The sequence below is a fragment of the Corythoichthys intestinalis genome, chromosome 9 (assembly GCF_030265065.1).
Source record: "Corythoichthys intestinalis isolate RoL2023-P3 chromosome 9, ASM3026506v1, whole genome shotgun sequence".
Taxonomy (NCBI): Eukaryota; Metazoa; Chordata; class Actinopteri; order Syngnathiformes; family Syngnathidae; genus Corythoichthys; species Corythoichthys intestinalis.
This window is the reverse complement of record NC_080403.1, coordinates 28,083,581-28,104,545: the sequence shown is the minus strand read 5'-3', so window position 1 is coordinate 28,104,545 and position 20,965 is coordinate 28,083,581. Positions and strand designations below refer to the sequence as shown.

The 20,965-nt window shown below is 45.7% G+C and overlaps 1 protein-coding gene across 4 annotated transcripts in view; it reads right to left on the bottom strand.

Moving 5' to 3' along the window:
* fhit (fragile histidine triad diadenosine triphosphatase) overlaps positions 1-20,965 on the bottom strand; it is a 140,726-nt gene that overhangs the window by 101,230 nt on the left and 18,531 nt on the right. For all 4 annotated transcript variants that reach the window (XM_057846248.1, XM_057846249.1, XM_057846246.1 and 1 more), the window contains exon 4: positions 2,615-2,739. In XM_057846248.1, the coding sequence (XP_057702231.1) occupies positions 2,615-2,720 (106 nt within the window). In that variant the 5' untranslated portion in view covers positions 2,721-2,739. The remainder of the gene's footprint in view (positions 1-2,614; positions 2,740-20,965) is intronic.

Below are 20,965 nucleotides of genomic sequence, written 5' to 3'. Positions count from 1 at the left end.
TACACACCGCATAAGTTTGGTCAAGTTTCCCACCAACCTCATAGAAGCCAAAATGTCTCCATATGCCTGCTTTCAATGTCTTTGGTGCGTCAGTAATCTTTCGCGCTTCCTCTTTCACCGCTTCAGCCATTGTTAGTATGTCTTATCTCTGCTTTCTTGAGTGCCACTGCGCAATTGCGCATGTCTGTGACGTTACTCCCGTGAGGAAACAGATTTGAGTTCCTCGTCCCCCCTGCATTGCTTGTACAATAGCTCCCTCTACAGGTAAACATGAGAATAATAATACAAATGTGGAAACCAAATCCATTGCATCACTGGAAGATTTTTGAACGGACTTATATATTTTAATATGTGCTGAATCGATTCGGCTTGTTGCCCGCATCGAATCGCATCGTCCATGGCCCGCATCGGGATGCATCGCCGCATCGATTATTGTTGACACCAGTAGTTCTCACATACAGACGCTCAAAAGTCCCCTCGTCCTTGTTCTCAGTCATCCTCTGGCTGGTCATTGCAGGACCTGCTGTCTTGACGATGAAAGCAGGCTGTGACATGTCTGCAGGGGCTTGATAAAATATCCGCCTCAATTCAGACTAGCAAACAAACAATGCCTTGAGGCAAGAAAAGGATGTAAACCCATCAGAAATGGAGACAAAAAAGGTCAGGAAACAGCAAATCCTTTAGCGCAGACAAGCTGATGAATATTTGTTTCTATGGTTTGTAGATTGTAAGAACCAGTGATCCATGCACAACTGTGTGCAGAAAAGATTGAACCATTTCGATCACACATACATGTGGATTGTACATAAGTGTGTTGTGGTCACAATCCAGCCTCTCTGGTGCCCTAAGCAAGAATTTGATTTAAGACCTCTATGTCTGCACCATAATCGTCACAGGACTCTAACCAAGTGCTTAGTTTGTTGTAATCAGAATAATGTTCAGTTCTTTTCTTCTCAAATTTTAACTCGTAGAATATTGGATTCAGACACAAATTATTATACTGTCAATCAAGTTTCGCGCCAAAGTACTCTTTATAACTCTGCATGATCAGAAATCATCCCCTACCTATCCACTATGGTGACCACTGTCCCTGAAAGAGTTCAGATAACGTGTAACCCGGTTATAACAACTACCAGTACATTTGCTAAAATAATCCATTTAAAAATAATAAGTGCCAATAGTATATTGGAGTAATCACAATAAAAGCTCACCAAAATGTACAGGTCTTATTTACTCATTCAGTGTGAAAAAACATTTTTTTAAAAATCATTTAGAATTCAAAAATTCCATGCCAAAGATGCAAAAACGTCTTTTACATTTTGTTCAAGGGGATTCACACACGTACACAGATACTTTAACATTTTTCATTACTTCAAGACACTTGAACAAGCAATTTTGAGAAAAAAAATGACCCTCATACTTATAATCCATGCTAGAGAATTTTCAAATACGTGTCACTAGTGCAGAGTATAATAAGGGTCAAATTCTGCATTTGCTAATAGCAACCACTTACCAAGCCTCTAACATACAAAGACAGACATATTAATAATATACAGTATTTAATGGGACTATGACTCTAAATGCGTTTGAACATCTTTATGGAACAACAATATATATGAAGCACAACGCATTTTTGACTTTTAAACCTTTGCATCACAAAGCAAGATTATTACGCTGGCATAAGATTATGAATTGCAATGATGGTGTTATCTGACTTGTTATCATATATAACTATTAGCAATGAGCATTAACAGCTGAGAGCTGGGCCTATGCTTGGACTATTCTTCAACACTTGATAAAACTAAATCTGATTTCAAATAATTAATTTTGCAACTAGATTTTAAATTTTCTTGATGGAATAAGATTATGAAAAAGAAAGCCATCACAATGTGTTAGAATCACTTTTGCATGTCTCTCCAAAATTGTTCAGAAAATTCTGAAACAATAAATGTCAAATGACCAAATTTAAGTGACAAGTGAAAAGACGAGCAGAGAGAGAGGGAGACTGAGGGAGAGATAATGGATTGTTTCTGGCTCTCTTGATGGAACCCCCTACGCGGCACCATGGCAGGATAGTTTAAAGTAGGGCACCAAAGGGAAGGCATGGGCCGTCACACACCAAAGTCATCAACAGAGCCAAGAGATCCCACTTCGTAGAAAACACATGACAAGAGTAAGAAACTGTAAAAGACATACAAAGTTTTATGTGAACATTTCTGGACACAGTACACTGGTCCTCAGTAGTGCGCCCTAAGATCATTTGGTGTTTTGGCCATTACTTCTACTACTACTGTGGCGCATTTGTTTTCACCACATTTACTAGTACCACTGTACTGACATATTTTTTTTAAGAAGCAGAACAAAGAAATAGTTTTAATGGGCTTCCAAAATCGAAACAATGCTTTGAGTTTAGAGTCAATATTCTATACGTTCAGCTATTTTTAATTTAAAAGAAAAAACACAGTAAATATGCAAAAAAACAGTTGCTATACTTAATATTCATTTGTTTTTTCAATGAATAAAATTTACAATTTCATTCTACACAGCCTGTGCTGTTTTAGAACATTTATTCCTTTGTCGCCATGCCTACCTTTACCCGAAGGGACAAGGATACGTCCAGGCACCACAGGTTTCCTGTTGACGAGAGCAAAGGACAGTTCTGTCTGCAGGAACACAGCAGAGGCCTTGATGAGGTGTTGTCCAAAGCGCAGGGTCGACATGTCACAGTAACTGAATGGCCTGAACAGATGTAGAGACAGTAGGTAGTCAGTAATGTAATGGCAAAACTCATAATGCTCTGCCTAAGTATATATTTCTAGTGGCCATTGGTGAAAAATAAAATTCAACCTTGTTTTAATACTGGTACTAGGTTCAAACATCTGCCTTTTTTTCACTTGGTTATAATTCATTCTAGTATACAATGATAAATAAAAATTCAGGTGCGGTCATGTATAATTGGCTATCTACTACATTTACATAGACAAATATCTATTTTATAACAGAACTTTATTCATTATACCATGTTTTACATTAAATTATGCTATAGTTCATTATAATTTAGTTACAGTATGGCTAAAACATTGGAAGCATAGTCATTATACTTCAAATCTATGAGGAGGAAAGAGGTAAACCTGTTGGACTAAATGGGGGAAAAATAGAATTTTTTAAAATCAGCTGCCTTTGTTTCAACAGAACATTCACTACATATCCACACATGGAGCAAAACTAAATTATTTAGAGTTAATCAATATGAATCTGCTTATTAGTTGACTATCAAACGAGAACAGGAATTAATAATGCTAACATAAATTGCAAATGGCAAGTCCTGATATATCTATTTTATCTTTACACTTACAGTTTTAAAAGCACTTATCTATTTGACATACTGTATGTAAGATAAGATAAGAAGACCTTTATTGATCCCACCATGGGGAAATTCTCGGTGTTACAGCAGCAACGATATAGGTCACACAGAGGCGACGGCGTGATGTAGTCGTTAATGTATAACATTAGCAGCAAAGATTCGAAAACACACCAATAGTCTGTAAATAGTAGAGGGACAAAAAAAATAATACTTTTTTTTTTTTTTTTAATGTATCTGTACATTTCAGTCCATATTAAAAACGATTACATTGACTGACCAAAGTTTAGTATTGAAGGGGAATGTGAAATCACCAAGATTATGAATCACCCCCAGGAAAACAGCTAGCTGTAAGCATGTACTCATATGCTGCATTAAGGCCATTATCACCAGGAACGCTTGCAAGCAAATCTTATCAGGGAGAGCCTGACCTCCTCATGTTTGAAATGTTTGAGAGCTCCCATTTGGTTGTGTATGTGAATCATTATCACAAAGCATGTTGTCAGCACACCATCTCCGGGAAACAAGCATTAGCGCAATAAATTTGATTAGAGTGAACAAAAAGCACTGGAGACAAGAAAGTACACATTGATCAGCAATAAGATAAAGGATTTTAACCACACGCACAGTATGCAAAGACAGCACACAGCAAAAAGTTTTTCTTGGCTATAGCAAACTGACTTCAGCACAAAGAAATGGGATACAAGATATAAGGGGGATTGAAGTGTGTCAGTTGATTCAGGGGTGCATGCACTTATTAAGTTACACTCCCTTTCTTAATTCATTGGGTATATGTGGTGCTAAATATTTTTCATTCAGTCCATTGTTTCACGATCTTTGCAATATTGCTGCATTGCTCAATAAGCTCCTTCCATTTTAAATCACATTTGTAATGCAATATACCACTAAGAGGCTCCACTATTATTGCAAATAACACCAATAGATACCTCTTCCCAGCTGCAGTTGACTGATGAAAACACCTACTTATATTTCTTTTACTTCTTTTTTGAGGATAGGGGGGCAGTCAAAAGCCATTGATAGGCAGATAAAGACCAAAATAAATGATTTGCTTGTAATTAGTTAGTATAGTTGGAGACCTTCTCTAAACTGCCCTACCCTGAATAAATAAAGATTCTCCGTCTCTCCCGACAGCAGCTCTCAGGGCCCCCTCCCTAGTGGACAGTACATTGGTGCTCATGAGGTTAAGGGGGTTTGTGAAGTACATGTGGGAGGACTTGAACAGAGAGCTGGGTTCTCTATATCATAAAACCCAACTTCAAAGTCTGTCAGTCCAACCAGTAGCCATGGAAGGCCCCTGTTGAAATGCACTGATCTTAGAACAAAAACCAAGGGAATCCACTATGGATCAATCTAACTAAACCCTACCACGGATGAATACAGATGATGTTCATTAGGACAGCAAATGCTCTCCAAGGTCACTTGAATCTCATCTAAGAAAACTATCTAAGAAACCATGAAGCCACTCTTTCAATTGTGTCTTAGAAATGCTGGGTAGGCAAAAAAGACCAAGGCCTCAACTGAAAAAAAGCACAATGCTCCTGTTAGAGGGAGGTGAATGTTCAAAGCCAGTAAACTGTTGGTTTTCCGTACCTTGTTGTCTGTAAAATCATGCTAAAGTGAAACAAATAACTACTAGTAATTGAAAAATTACTTTCATGTGAGTTAATCACATTTTTTTTCGGACAATAAATGAATTTAACTGTAAATGCTCAGGGTTTCATATTTCAGCAGCTGCATTTTCTGTGAGGTCTAAAATGTTAACTCAAGTGTGAAGCACAAAAAACAAAGTATGGACAGTATTTACTGTTAAATCTGTGGCTTCTGATATGTCAAAACAGGGAGCTCACTGCTGGACTCAAATGCAAGAGAGGTGGTGGCAGGTTTCAATATAGGACTTATTGCCAGGAACATGAAACCAAAGCTCTTCAAAACACAACTGTTAAAGGCAAGAGAGGACATGAAACACAAACGTAACCTGAAGACAATGTCGTAGCTTCCTACTACAAGTCCAACAAATGAAAACGCACTGGCACAGGACAAGACACAAGAACGGTATATAAGGCGAAGGGCTAATGAAAAACAGGTGTTGGCAATCTGGATATTAGTGTAGTAAAAAAAAAAAAAGCTGTCAAAGTTAACAGGAACCAAACCAAAATAAAACAAGACAGGAACAATGATAAATCAATGCCGCTGAGGGCAGTGTGTAACTGCTAGGGCCTCTGCCCCTCCCTCCAGCGAGCTGGGCCACCTCCGGCAGGTGTATTTATCTAATGCACAGGTCAGACGGGTGGAGCCGACGCAGGTGCAGGCGATCACCATCCGCCACCTTTATAAACCAGGGGCCGCCTTACCTCGTCGCCAGATCAACCTGTCTGTTTCCACCGTCAGTTGCCTCTCGCATCCATTTGATACTTTTCTCTGTGTTTCTCGCCTCATGATTTTTTGCTCTTGTCCCAGGACCTGTCTCTGCGCACCCCATGTTGGAACCTCAAGCCTGATAATCTTCCCAAGCCTTGTCAGCACCCTGCCTGCTTATTTACCCTTGAATCTGGCAACAATAAAATATTGTTGATTAAGGTCACTCGTGCCATTGTTTGCTCTGGGATCCCTCCCATCACGCATCCAAACAGTTTGATCTGGCCACAATGGATCCTGCAGACAACAGCACCGGCTCACAGCAACCACCCGTTTCCCTCCATGATCACCACCAAGCCATTGCAGTCCTCTTCAACAAGGTAACCGATATTTCTCAAGCACTCAATTCCCTCAAGGGGCAACTCAACCCACCCCAGGCACAAACAGCCCCGTTACCCCCAGGCTACGTAACAGACCCAGCACGTCCGGCTACCCGAGAGCCTAACGTTCCCGCACCGGCACCGTACAACGGCAACCTCGGTACTTGTCGCGCCATTCTAGTACAATGTAACCTTGTGTATGAACAACAGTCAGCCACATACCACGGAGAGAAAACGAATATCGCCTACCTAATTGGTTGCTTGCGGGGCGCCGCGCTTGATCGGGCGCCCTGCGTGTGGGAGAGTGGTTCATTCGTATGTGCCACGTACTCCCATTACACCGAGGAAATGGGGAAAATCTTCGATCATCCAGTACGTGGAAAAGAAGCAGCCAAACGGCTCATGTTTGCTCGGAAGGGTTACTTGTAGTGTCGCAGAATTCTCGGTGGAGTTTCGGACTTTGGCGGCTGAAAAGCCGCTTTAACAAGGAGGCGCTGCAAGAAGTTTGCACCCACGCTCTTAATGAGTATCTTAAAGATGAATTGGCCACACGTGACGAACAATCTTCCCTGACGGTCTTATACTGATAATCGTTTAAATGAACTCCAGAGACAGCAAAGCGAAAAACTGGCTGCACTGCCACCTTGCTCCACTGTCTTCCAGCGACCCGCTCCACTTCCTCCACTAACATTGCTTCCCCTGCTGTGGTGGTCGAGCAAACACAAACAGGGCGCGCCAGGCTGTCCTATGAGGAGCGCACATACAGGTATGACGCACGTCTTTGTATTTATTGTGGGAAAAGTGGGCATTTTCTGCACAGCTGCCCAGTGCGTCTAGACTCGCCAGAAGAAGGAATCCTGGTAAGCCATATGTCACGCTTTTCCTCACGCCGGCTGCAGCTCACAGCTACCCTCTCCTTGAGGAGCCAGTCGCGCACGGTGACTGCCCTAGTCGACTGCGGTTCAGATGAGAACTTCATTGACCATGAGCTCGTGAACCAAGTAGGGCTGGCGACACACCCGCTCCCCGTGCCGCTGCGGAACACAGCACTTGATAGTCAACTCCTCTTCAGCGTGTATCAGAAAACGGAGCCCATCCAGCTCCTCCTGTCGGGCAACCACCAATAGGTGAGCTCCTTCCTCGTTTTTGTGAGTCACCGCACAACCTTGGTGATAGGATTACCATGGCTTTGAAAACACAATCCCTCCATAGACTGGACTCACCTCAAGTTGACTGCCTGGAGTCCATTCTGCCATAACAATTGTCTAAGATCTACTCTAGTGCCGTCCTGTCCAGTCCAGAAGCCAGAGCAACTGGAACTGTACACAGTTCCGGACTGCTACCATGATCTATGGCAGGTTTTTAGTAAGGATCAAGCTATGATCAAACCGTCCTTACCACTGCACCATTGACCTCCTTCCTGGAGCGGCTCTTCCCAAGGGTAGACTGTTCAACATCTCACAACCAGAGAGGGAGGCCATGGAGAAGTCCATCACAGAGTCACTGGCCACCGGCACCATGCGCCCATCCTCCTCCCTGTCAGCGCAGGTTTTTTCTTCGTGGGCAAAAAGGACAGCAGCCTGCGGCCCTGCATTAACTTCAGAGCCTTGAACGACATCACCATTAAGAACATGTACCCTCTTCAACTCATCGACTCCGCATTCACCACCCCTCCATAGTGCTACCGTTTTTACTAAGCTTGACTTGCGTAACGCTTATCATCTCTTCCGCATCCAGGAAGGTGACGAGTGGAAAACTGATTTTAATACACCCCTGGGGCATTTTGAATACCTGGTCATGTCCTTTGGCTTCACCAACGGCCTTGCAGTTTTTCAGAACCTGGTTAACGATGTCCTCAAGGGCTTCATCAACAGGTTCGTGGTGGCGTTTCTCAATGACATTCTGGTGTTCTCGCGCACCCCCTCTGAACCCGAAGATCATATCCGTCAGGTCTTCCAACGTCTCCTTGAGAACAAACTCTTCGTGAAAGCCGACAAATGTGAGTTCCACCCCAATGAGACCACATTTCTCGGCTATATCGTTGGATAAGGCCAGTTGCGGATGGACCTGGCAAAAGTTAAAGCGGTCCTGGAATAGCCTCGACCCTCCGACAGAAAGCAGCTTTCTTGGGTTTGCAGACTATTATCGAAGGTTAATCCATAATTGCAGTAGGATTGCAGCCCCACTCACAGCCCTCACCTCCACCACTACACAATTCCGTTGGTCTGACGCTGCTAGTTCCGCCTTCAGTGACCTCAAGGCCCGTTTTTCTTCGGCATCTTCGCTACCAAATGGTCAGTGCGAGTGCACCAACCAGCAGCTCGAAGCAGCCCTCCGCTGTACCACACAGAAAGTCTGGCTCTCATCTAAGTCCTTGCCTCTAAAGACTGGGTTCGCGAAGCTGTCCCCCCGCTTCATTGGTCCCTATGAGATCGACAAAGGGATGAATCCTGCTGCCGTACGCCTCAAACTCCCTGCCTATTTCCGTGTGCACCCCACCTTCCATGTCTCCTAAGTGAAGCCTGTCTCATCGAGTCCCTTGTCCCCCCCTTTCCCCCTCCGCCGGCACCTTTGTCGATCTACGGACAGCGAGCTTTCAGGGTGGAGTGGCTTCTGGACATCCGTCCACCGGAGGGGCCGTGGGCTCCAATACCTGGTGGACTGGGAGGGCTATGGCCCGGAGGAGCGGTCCTGGATCCCGGCCCGGTAGGTGTTGAGCCGTTCGCTTATCCGGGGCTTCCACCGTGCCCATCCTGGGCGTCTGCGTCATGCGTGGGGGAGGAGGGGGGGTCTTGTTTAGGCCTCTACCCCTCCCTCCTGAGAGCTGGGCCACCTCCGGCAAGTCTGCATGATTTATGTAATTCACACGGGTGGAGCAGCCAAAGGTGCAGGCGATCACCATCAGCCACCTTTATAAGCCAATGGACGCTTCACCACGTCTCCAGATCAACTTATCTGTTTCCACCGTCAGTTGCTTCTCGCAGTCCTACTTTTCTCTGTGTTTCTCGGCTCATGATTTTTTGCTCTCCTCCCAGGACCAATCTCTGTCCGCCCCACGTCGGGAGCTCAAGCCTGTTAATCTTCCCAAGTAGGGCTGGGCGATATGGCCTTAAACATGTATCACGATAAATTGAGCAGATTTATCTCGATAACGATAAATGACGATAAATTCGCCCAAGCGGACTGTTATATAATTTGAAAATCTGAATCAATGCATGAAATACAGATTAACTATTTCATTCAATTTGATATACTGTATTTAAGAATTGTACATGCAGTCTAAACATTAAGTTTATAAAAATGTATTGTAAGCAATAAGAATTCAAATATGAACATTTATAACAGCGTGTATGACTTGAACAATGTACATTGTCAAAATCAATATGCCTGTGCAAACATGTAATTGTAACACAAATGACTTGCAGCTTGAACAGTACACTTCAAAAAGACAACTTATTGTTAATGGCTGCTGTGACATAATTATTAAATACAAGTGTTTACTTTATGGTTTAAGGGTTTTTTTCCCCCCAGTGCATTTTTTAATAAATGCACGCACAATAAAAATAGCTGGGGCCATTTCTCGGTCATTATAAGTTTTGCCGTTGGATTGTACTTTATGCTGAATGCTTTACCATCACAAAAGCTATCAGAGGAATCAAACACAGACAGATACAAAATAACGCCACATAGTAATTGCTAGATGCAGTCCGTGCCCAATCCACTCATTAAGTTCAGCCGTTTCGACAAGGTTAGAGCCGCTATCCGACTCCATAACGTTCATTTGTAGTGTTAGCCGCTAGCTAGCGTTAGCCTGGCTACCAGTAGAAAGCACTGAAAGCACCATCTCCGGAAATCGTGAGAACAAAGGAGGACAGCGGGTGAAAGCCCGTCTGGATGCCACCAAGAGTCTACTAAATGTCGGTTGAAAGTTTGGTGAACCTCCCTTAAGCCACACTCCATCACGTTTTGCTTGTAGCGTTAGCTGCTAGCGTTAGCTTACCGGGCTTTTGTTTGATTGGCTTCCTGATGATCACGTGACTCCCTACGTAAGCACATTCACTGCTTTCTTAAAGGGGAATGAACATAGACGAGCAACACAGAATCAAAGCGGGATGAAAAGACTATATTTTCTTGTTTTATTAATTTACCGAATTTACAGACATGGTCAAAATTACGTCGGTCATCGTTAAGAATTTCGGTGACGGTAAATTTTCGGTTTACCGCCCTGCTCTATCCCCAAGCCTTGTCAGCACCCTGCCTGCCGATTTACCCTTGGATCTGGCAACAATAAAATATTTTTGATCACGGTCGCTTGTGCCATTGTCTGCTCTGGGATCCCCTCCCATCGCGCATCCTAACAGTAAAAGTACCCCACCCCCCCCAACTAGCTCCGGCTTGTGACTAACTCCGGCTCCTGACAGACCAGGACAAGAGGAAGTCATAATCTTCAATGAGGGTCTGTCCACGATGAAACTGGCTGGTACCCACGATCTTTCCCCAGGCTCATTACCCTCTCAGTCCACTAAGAATTGCCGCGCTCTGCCACAGTTCCGGGGAGCCAGGAGCTCACGGAAGGTGTAGACCAGACCGCCGTCTACCATACTCGATGGTGGGTGATGCGTGACAAGTGGTACCAAGGTCCTCACACACACACTGCTGAGTCGGCTAACGAAGTTCGAGTGAACTCGGAGAGACTTGGGTAGGCAAAATCGGACAGAGACAGAATTAAAGACCTTCGAAATTGGAAATGGTCTCACAAACCTCGGTGCAAGCTTTTTGGAATCCACACTCAATGGTAGATCCTCAGTGGAGAGCCATACACACAGCCTTGGTTTATATCCTAGCACCAGGCGCCACCGGCGATCAGCTGCTCATTCAGGCAACACCCCACATCAAGACCTTGGATGCAAAAGCCCACACTTGCCGGCATCGCCTGACCATTGCATGCCCCTTCCCCCCTCGCAGCTGAGGTACATGGTAGGCTGGAAACCCAGTAAACAGTGGAATGGAGACAGGCCAGTGGCAGCTGTTGGCAGAGAATAACGGGCATATCAACCCACAGCAAATGCTTACTCCAGCTTGCGGGGCTCTGTGACACCAGGCAGCAGAGGCACATCTCCAGTTCCTGGTTGATACGTTCAGTCTGACCATTAGACTCTGTGTGGTAGCCAGATGTCAGGCTGACCGAGGCCCCCAGTAGGGAACAGAACTCTTTCCAGAACTTTGATGTATCTGGGGCTCTCTGTCCGATACAATGTCTTTTCGGATACCATGAATCCACACAGCTTGGCCAAGAATCACCTGGGCTGTCTCCTGAGCTGACAGCAACTTGGGCAAAGACACAAAATGAACCATCTTTGAAAAACCGTCTATGACAGTCATTATTACAGTGTTACCTCCAGAGGGTGGCAAAACCAGTGACAAAGTCAACAGAGATGTAAGACCATGGCCTGTTAGGCACCGGGAGAAGTCGAAGTAGTCCATGGGGGGGCTTGGTCGATGTCTTGTTGTGTGCGCACATTGTGCAGGTAGAGACATACTCCTTGACGTCAACCCGCAGGACTGGCCACCAAAAACACTGCTCAAGGACATAAGCAGTGCTATTGTAACCAGGATGACAAGTAAGCAGCGAAGTGTGAGCTCAATGAATGACCTGCGGCCTCATACCATCGGGTACATACAGTCGTCCAGGCAGGCAGCCCCTTGTCCCAACCACATTGAAAGGTGGAAGGATTGGCTCTGGGTCTTTGAATATGGATGACGGCTCATGGAGGCGGGAGAGGGCATCTGGCTTCCCATTCTTTATTTTGTAAGTCAGAATCGACGGAAGAACAATGACCACCTTTTCTGCCTAGGATTGAGTCTCTTGACCTTTGGGTGAATTCCAGGTTCTTGTGATCAGTCCAAACAATGAGGGGAAGGGGGAGCCCCCTCCAACCAGTGCCTACATTCCTCAAGTACCGCTTTGACCACAAGTAGCTCCTTGTTACTGACATCGCAGCTTCTCCTGGCTGGTGTCATTTTCCACGACAGGAAGGCACATGGTTGGGGGCCGTTGTCCCTCTCAGACCTCTGAGAGAGGATCGCCCCAAGGCCAATATTCTATCAACTCACCAAAGAGCTCACATAATAGTTTGTACTGGATCAGCAGCTAGTGTCGTTCACCTAATTTTACCAAAACACAATCAGACACAGTACTGTATTGTCCATCCATCCATTCATCCATCCATTATCTTCCGCTTGTTCAGGGGTCGGGTCGCGGGGGCAGCAGCTTTAACAGGGAAACCCAGACTTCCCTCTCCCCAGCCACTTCAACCAGCTCCTCCGGCGGGATCCCAAGGCGTTCCCAGGCCAGCCGAGATACATAGTCTCTCCAGCGTGTCCTGGGTCGTCCCTGGGGCCTCCCGCCGGTGGGACATGCCCGGAACACCTCTCCAGGGAAGCGTCCAGGAGGCATGCGAAACCAGATGCCCGAGCCACCTCAGCTGGCTCCTCTCCTATCCGGGATCTTGTTCTTTCGGTCACGACCCAAAGCTCGTGACCATAGGTGAGGGTAGGAAGGTAGATCGGCTGGTAAATCGAGAGCTTTGCCTTTCGGCTTAGCTCCTTCTTCACACTACGGACCGGTGCAGAGTCCGCATTACTGCAGACGCTGCACCAATTCGCCTGTCGATCTCCCGCTCCCTCCTACCGTCACTCGTGAACAAGACCCCAAGATACTTAAACTCCTCTACTTGGGGCAGGATCTCATCCCCGACCCGGAGAGGGCACTCTACCCTTTCCCGACTGAGGACCATGGTCTCGGATTTGGAGGTGCTGATCTTCATTCCAACCGCTTCACACTCAGCTGCGAACCGCTCCAGTGAGAGTTGGAGGTCACGGCTTGATGAAGCCAACAGCACTACATCATCTGCAAAAAGCAGAGATTCAATGCTGAGGTCACCAAACCGGACCCCCTCAACGCTTTGGCTGCGCCTAGAAAATCTGTCCATAAAAATTATGAACAAAATAGGTGACAAAGGGCAGCCTTGGCGGAGTCCAACCCTCACTGGGAAGGAATTCGACTTACTGCCAGCAATGCGGACCAAACTCTGACACCGGTCGTACAGGAACCTAATAGCCCTTACCAAGGGGCTCGGTACCCCGTACTCCCCGAGCATCCCCCACAGGACTCCCCGAGACACACGGTCGAACGCCTTCTCCAGATCCACAAAGCACATGTGGACTGATTGGGCGAACTCCCGTGCACCCTCGAGGACCCTGCCGAGGGTGTAGAACTGGTCCACTGTTCCACGGCCGGGACGAAAACCACACTGCTCCTCCTGAATCCGAGATTCGACTTCTCGGCGGACTGTCCTCTCCAGCACCCCTGAATAGACTTTACCAGGGAGGCTGAGGAGTGTGATCCCTCTATAATTGAAACACACCCTCTGGTCCCCCTTCTTAAAAAGGGGGACCACCACCCCGGTCTGCCAATCTAGAGGCACTGTCCCCGATGTCCACGCGATGTTGTAGAGACGTATCAGCCATGATAACCCTACAACATCCAAAGCCTTTAGGAACTCCAGGTGGATCTCATCTACCCCCGGGGCCTTGCCACCGAGGAGCTTTCCGACCACCTCAGTGACTTCAACCCCAGAGATCGAAGAGCCAACCTCGGAGTCCCCAGACTCTGCTTCCTCAAAGGAAGGCGTGTCGGTGGAATTGAGGAGGGCTTCGAAGTATTCTCCCCACCGGCTCACGACGTCCCGAGTCGAGGTCAGCAGTACACCATCTTCACTATACACAGTGTTAATGGTGCACTGCTTTCCTCTCCTCAGGCGCCGGATGGTGGACCAGAATTTCCTCGAAGCCGTCCGGAAGTCGTTTTCCATGGCCTCGCCGAACTCCTCCCATGTCCGAGTTTTTGCCTTGGCAACCGCCGAAGCCGCAGTCCGCTTGGCCAGCCGGTACCTGTCAGCTGCCTCCGGAGTCCCACAGGCCAAAAAGGCCCGATAGGCCTCCTTCTTCAGCTTCTTCAGCAACCCACCAGCGGGTTCGGGGATTGCCGCCACGACACGCACCAACCACCTTATGGCCACAGCTCTGATCGGCCGCCTCAACAATGGAGGTGCGGAACATGGCCCACTCGGACTCAATGTCCCCCACCTCCCCCGGGACAAGGGAGAAGTTCTGCAGGAGGTGGGTGTTAAAACTCTTTCTGACAGGGGATTCTGCCAGACGTTCCCAGCAGACCCTCACAATACGTTTGGGCCTGCCAGGTCTGGCCAGCATCTTCCCCCGCCATCGGAGCCAACACACCACCAGGTGGTGATCAGTTGACAGCTCCGCCCCTCTCTTCACCCGAGTGTCCAAAACATGCGGCCGCAAGTCCGATGACACGATTACGAAGTCGATCATCGAACTGCGGCCTAGGGTGTCCTGGTGCCAAGTGGACATATGGACACCCCTATGTTTGAACATGGTGTTCGTTATAAACAAACCGTGATGAGCACAGAAGTCCAATAACAGAACACCACTCGGGTTCTGATCGGGGGGGCCGCTCCTCCCAATCACGCCCTTCCAGGTCTCACTGTCATTGCCCACGTGAGCGTTGAAGTCCCCCAGGAGAACGAGGGAGTCCCCAGAGGGGGCGCTCTCTAGCACACCCTCCAAGGACTCCAAAAAGGGTGGGTATTCTGAGCTGCTGTTCGGTGCATAAGCGCAAACAACAGTTAGAACCCATCCCCCCACCCGAAGGCGGAGGGAGGCTACCCTCTCGTCTACCGGGGTAAACCCCAACATACAGGCGCCAAGCCGGGGGGCAAAGAGTATGCCCACACCTGCCCGGCGCCTCTCACCATGGGCAACTCCAGAGTGGAAGAGAGTCCAACCCCTCTCGAGAGGATTGGTACCAGAACCCAAGCTGTGTGTGGAGGAGAGTCCGACAACATCTAGTCGGAACTTCTCTGCCTGACACACCAGCTCAGGCTCTTTCCCTGCCAGAGAGGTGACATTCCATGTCCCAAGAGTTAGCTTCTGCAGCTGGGGGTGGGCCGCCAAGGCCCTCGCCTTTGGCTGCCGCCCAACTCCCTACGCACCCGACCCCTTTGGCCCCTCCCACAGGTGGTGAGCCCATGGGATGGGGAACCCACGTTGCCTTTTCGGGCTGAGCCCGAGCCCCATGGGGACAGGCCCGGCCACCAGACGCTTGCTTTCGAGCCCCACCTCCAGGCCTGGCTCCAGAGGGGGGCCACGGGCAAGGGAAACTGGAGTTCATTTATGTTGCTCATCATAAGGGGTCTTTTTGAGCCATACTTTATCTGGCCCCTCACCTAGGACCTGTTTGCCATGGGTGACCCTACCAGGGGCTTAAAGGCCCAGACAACATAGCTCCTAGGATCATTGAGACACGCAAACCCCTCCACCACGATAAGGTGATGACTCACGGAGGGGAGTACTGTATTGTATTCTTGTTAAATAAGTACAACTCGGTCAACACTGAAAAGCAATTTCTGATTATTTGTCCACTGTTTGAAAAAAGCGCGCACAACAGTCACATGTATCGTGTGCATTTTATGGGGCTCAGCTCCACCGTCCATTAACCATTGTGATGCCTGCATTGTGAACAGCTTTACAGTATACAGAGATCAATTTCGTCCTACCCCCATTGCCCGTTGCCTTTTGGTACAGTTCTAACTGTCAGAGCTTTCTCGTCTCCCGGCATTAAGAAAATGGGCATGCAAGCGTCCCTATGGATATCTCCCTTGGCATGCAGAATGTCAGAAAGAAATAATCTCCTCCCAATGATAACCCAGCAATCTCGCAGCCCAAGGGAGATACAGACACAATTTGAAAAGCAATGGAATAAATACATGGTTGGCATGTAATAGGGTGATGACACTGGGACCGTAATGTTAAAAAACGTATCTAATAAATTTAAGATAAGAACTAATATTTAACAACAGAGATTGCAAGGAATACAATATACAATACATGTATAACCTAATACGCGTACATTATTATTTTCAAAAAATACAAACTGGACTATCACATTTCTATGGGAAAGTGTTTTAATTAAGCTTCAACCCCACGAAAAGACATTTCATCTGGAGAGCAACTTAAAAATAATGTGTCGAGTGACATGCGGGACAAGGTTGGAGACACTGGCCTTTACTTTCAGAGGCTGCACGTTCATTGACCGCAGTACACAGGAAAGTCATTAATGAACAATACTACTCTCAGTAACGGTGCATTGTATAGCAAGCTGTTTATGTCGAGCTCAATCACAGACACAGAGACCAGGAATAGCGAATACGTTTGTATTTAACAAAAAGTACAACCAATGGAGTATGCCAAACATTTTGCGAGTATAACAAAGTTGAACTAAGGCAGCACACCAGAAATTGCGACGATATCAAAGTACAATTAAGAAGTCAAAAAGCCCAACAGAAAATAGAGCACAAAAAATCAAAATGATCAAACAAGGGCACAACCGTAGGAACGTCGGAGAGCACGAAGATGATGGCACACACAGCGGTAAGCAAGGCAATCGCCCAACACAGCTGATAGACACAGGCCTCATTAAATACAGTGTGCTCTTAATGCGCCACAACTGCATAGCATGACCCCACCCATCCAGCTCAATCAGATGCTGGAATGAGAAAAGGACAAATCAGAAAACATGACAAACTGTGCCACAACAAGTTACCCATCAACTGTTGTGGGCGGAACAGACCAATAACTGTGCCCAAACAAGTTACCCATTAACCGTAGTGGGCGGAACAGACCAATAAGAACAGTCACTCCAAGTTTTCACTCTCAGAATCCCTTATGGCACTCGGTATGTAAATAAATTTCAAGGTTCATGTTCTGTGCAAATTATTTCTTCCGTTACTGTTCCATTATTTTTAATTGCTTGCAATTTATGTGACAATTTGTTGTGTAATTGTTATGTGACCATTTCAGTTTTGTTACGACATAGTGGGTGTGCATAAAATTTAAGTTAATGACCAGCCATTATTTGTCAATGTTCTTGGAAGTGAATGTAAGCATGTTTTTCTGCTTATGAAATTAAAGTGCAAATTGTTCCTTACTGTCTTGTGAATGCCTCAATATAGAACCAACATTTTAGTTGGGTCATCCCTTTAATAATTGTCAGTCACCCCGGAGAATATGAGGCACACCTGGCCAAACTTATACTAAAAAAACTGTGATTTATAGTCCGAAAAACACATTATGTTAATATATATATTATACACAGGGGTGCACATAATTTTTTTGCCCAGGTTCTCAGAGGAGGACCTGGAGATGCGACTTGGTCCGCATTGAGCTTGAGAGCCAACCCGCCTGATGCGATAAAATTATGACAAGCTTTACTTGGAACCAATTACCTTAAATTAATTTTATTAACAATTAACACTTGATTAACATCAGCTGGCACAACAAAATTGCCATTACTCTGAAGTGAAATGTAAAGAAATAAACAGGGGTACGCATATTTTTTTTGCCTCCCACATGAACTCCAAGCCTTTGTAAAAGTGGGATGTCCACCTCTTAAGAGCTCATTGAACGTGCATGTTTAGCTTTGTGAAATGCGAGCAAAAACACGTTTGTCAGTGCATGGTGCTGTTCTTTATTAATTTTATTCCGCCACTTGTCCATAGGGCGAGTAGGGTCCTGTCTGATATCGATAGTTTGCTTAATTGCCATCACGCTCTGTTTTTTTTCGTGATTTTCAAAGTTTGGATGGCTGAAATTCTTTGACCCTACATAAAATGCGCTGCTCTTATCAGCGACATTGAGATTCTCACGGCAAGTTTAGCACCACATTTCCATGAGAGCATCATTTGCTTCTAGCCATGGTACCTCCTGCAGCCACTTTTCAACAAAAGTCCTTTTTTTTTCGGTAGCTCCGGTGACGTCTCTGTCGTCTGCAGTGTTGTTAATTTTACTTTAAAAAAGTAATTAATTACAGTTACAAATTACTTCTCCCAAAAAGTAATTGCGTTAGTAACTCAGTTACCTGAATGTAAGAGTAATTAGTTACTTGGAAAAGTAACTAGTGGTAATTTTCTTTTTTTTTTTTCTCTGTGTGAATCAACCGTTGAAGTTGTTAAAATTGCTCCCGTTATTTCATTAGTTCCCTTCTCTCTACTTTAAACATGTATAAGTTTTAAAACTGTTTCATCATTTAAAGATAGATTTAAGTTAAGATTTTGCCGATTTAGGAGCATTTTAGATTAAAAAAAAAAAAAAAAGTTACTTAGGTTCGCTATGAAGGATCTCTACATCAGAGCCTTCCTGAGAGGTCTACTGCTTTAAGATGGCGGCTGTTTACTAACGCATGTAGTCCTTAAAACATGTTGCCAATGCAGCTGTGTCTGTAAATTGCATCTAGTTCTATAATATGATATCTACCGTGCCATGTGGGCGTAGTATGTCGGCTATGGCTACAGTCAGGTATTATTGGAGCCACCTAGCATCGCGGTTGCAATGGCGTCTTCCCCACTCCTGCTCTGATCTCTCGTCTCCGTGAGTCCGTTTCTCTCAGACTTTTTTTATTCAACCAACTTAGTAACGCATAGTAACGCACGCCTTTCCCGCCTCAGTAACGGTAACGGCGTTGCCAAGATAATAAAAGTAATTAGATTACTCATTACTGAAAAATATTAACGCCGTTAGTAACGCCGTTATATTCTAACGCCGGTATTAACAACACTGGTCGTCTGTCTGTCTTTTGACGGGGGTGGGGGAACACGGGAATAATTATTCAGTGGGACCTGCCTGTTTGACATTTTGAGAATAGATTTTCTCGTGTCTGCCGCAAATACAGTGGTCAGCCATCGGTACGCAAAAGCGTATTGAAGCCGTTGAGGGCCAGCGAATTTGTCTACGTCCAGTACGCATGCGCGCATGCGGACCACTTATGTGCACCCCTGATTATACAAGTAGTCCCCGGGTTACGAACGAGTTCTGTTCATACGCTGGCGATGTAACCCGAATTTCCATGTAAATCAGAATTAACCCTTTAAGTACCCCTAACCCCCACCCAAATCTTAGAATAAATATCCAAAAACATGTATTATACACAGGGGTGCACATAATTTTTTTGCCCAGGTTCTCAGAGGAGGACCTGGAGATGTGACTTGGTCCTCATTGAGCTTGAGAGCCGACCCGCCTGATGCGATAAAATTATGACAAGCTTTACTTAGAGCCAATTACCTCTAATTAATTATATAAACAATTAACGCTTGATTAACATCAACTGGCACAACAAAATTGCCATTACTTTGAAGTGAAATGTAAAGAAATAAACATAAAAGCACTAATTCAAAATAAAGGGCATTCATATGCGGTTTTCACATGAACTCCAAGCCTTTGTAAAAGTGGGATGTCCTCCTCATAAGAGCTCATTGAACGTGAATGTTTAGCTTCGTGAAATGCGAGCAAAAACACGTTTGTCAGCGCATGGCACTGTTCTACAATAACTTTATTCCGCCACTTGTCCATAGGGCGAGTGGGGTCCTATCTGACATCGATCGTTTGCTTAACTGCCACATGCTCTGTTTTTTTCGTGCTTTTCAAAGTTTGGATGGCTAAAATTCTTTGACCCTACATAAAATGCGCTGCTCTTATTAGCGACATTGGGATTCTCACGGCAAATGTTGCGCCACATTTCCATGCGAGCATCATTTGCTTCTAGCCATGTTACCTCCTGCAGCCACTTTTCAGCAAAAGTCCTTTTTTTCGGTAGCTCCGGTGATGTCTCTGTCGTCTGTCTGTCTTTTGACGGGGGTGGGGGATCACGGAAATAATTACTCAGTGGGGCCGAGAGAAAGTGATTTTCTCGTGTCCGCCGCAAATACAGTGGTCAGCCATTGGTACGCAAACGCGTATTGAAGCCGTTGAGGGCCAGCACGTTTGTCTATGTCCACTTATGTGCACCTCTGATTATACAGCATATTAATAAAATTTAAGTAAAAAAATAAGATAGTGTACTTACCATCAATGCTGAGAGGTCTTACTGTTAAGCCCTGCTAAACTTCGTTTAAGTCCCGGGATTTAAACGGGTAGCCCTTATGTCTGAAAGCAAATTCACGGGTCGACTGACACGGAGATGACACGGACGTTAACTGTGTCGCGTCCTAGTATTATGTCTCACTTTCCCGGGATTTTTCGGGACGTGGCATGTATGAAAGCAGATGAAGGCTTATGACGTAAAAACCAGGGCGGGCCGATTGTCATTTCTTCTTTCATCGCAGTAAGACGAAAATCAGTAAACAAACATCACAATAACCCACATGGCAAATTGCTAATAGATCTTAGAGCCGAGGAGGAGACAGTCCATCTTCCATCTTTGGAAATGTGTGGTTTATTTTATTGCCGATGCCAACCAAAAATGACGTAGTGTCCAGTTTATAAAATCCCATCCCTCGCCCTCCCTGCAAAGAGAGCGTCCAATCGCCAATGCTGTACAAGTCTGAAAGTGTCCAACCCAAGTAATTCCCGGTACATATCCCCATGTCTGAAAGCCATGATACAGGTAAATCCCGTGTCACATTACACTGGAATTTAGCGGGATATAAGTCTGAAAGAGACAAAATTGGCGGACGAGACTCTTGCATTGTAAAGTCGAAATCATGTTAGTTGGGTACGTCGTAACCCAGGGACTACCTGTATGTATAATATATATATGTTCTGACAATTTTCAATAATACTCTGGTTTAGGAATGTTTCAACGCGCACTCACCATGTGTCGATGTCAGCCGGCAGGATCAGACAAAACGACGTGGCCGATTGTAATCCAAGGTGTCAAATTGTCAATGAGTATGGTCAAGCTAATCGTGGTCATTCAGTCCATTCTTCC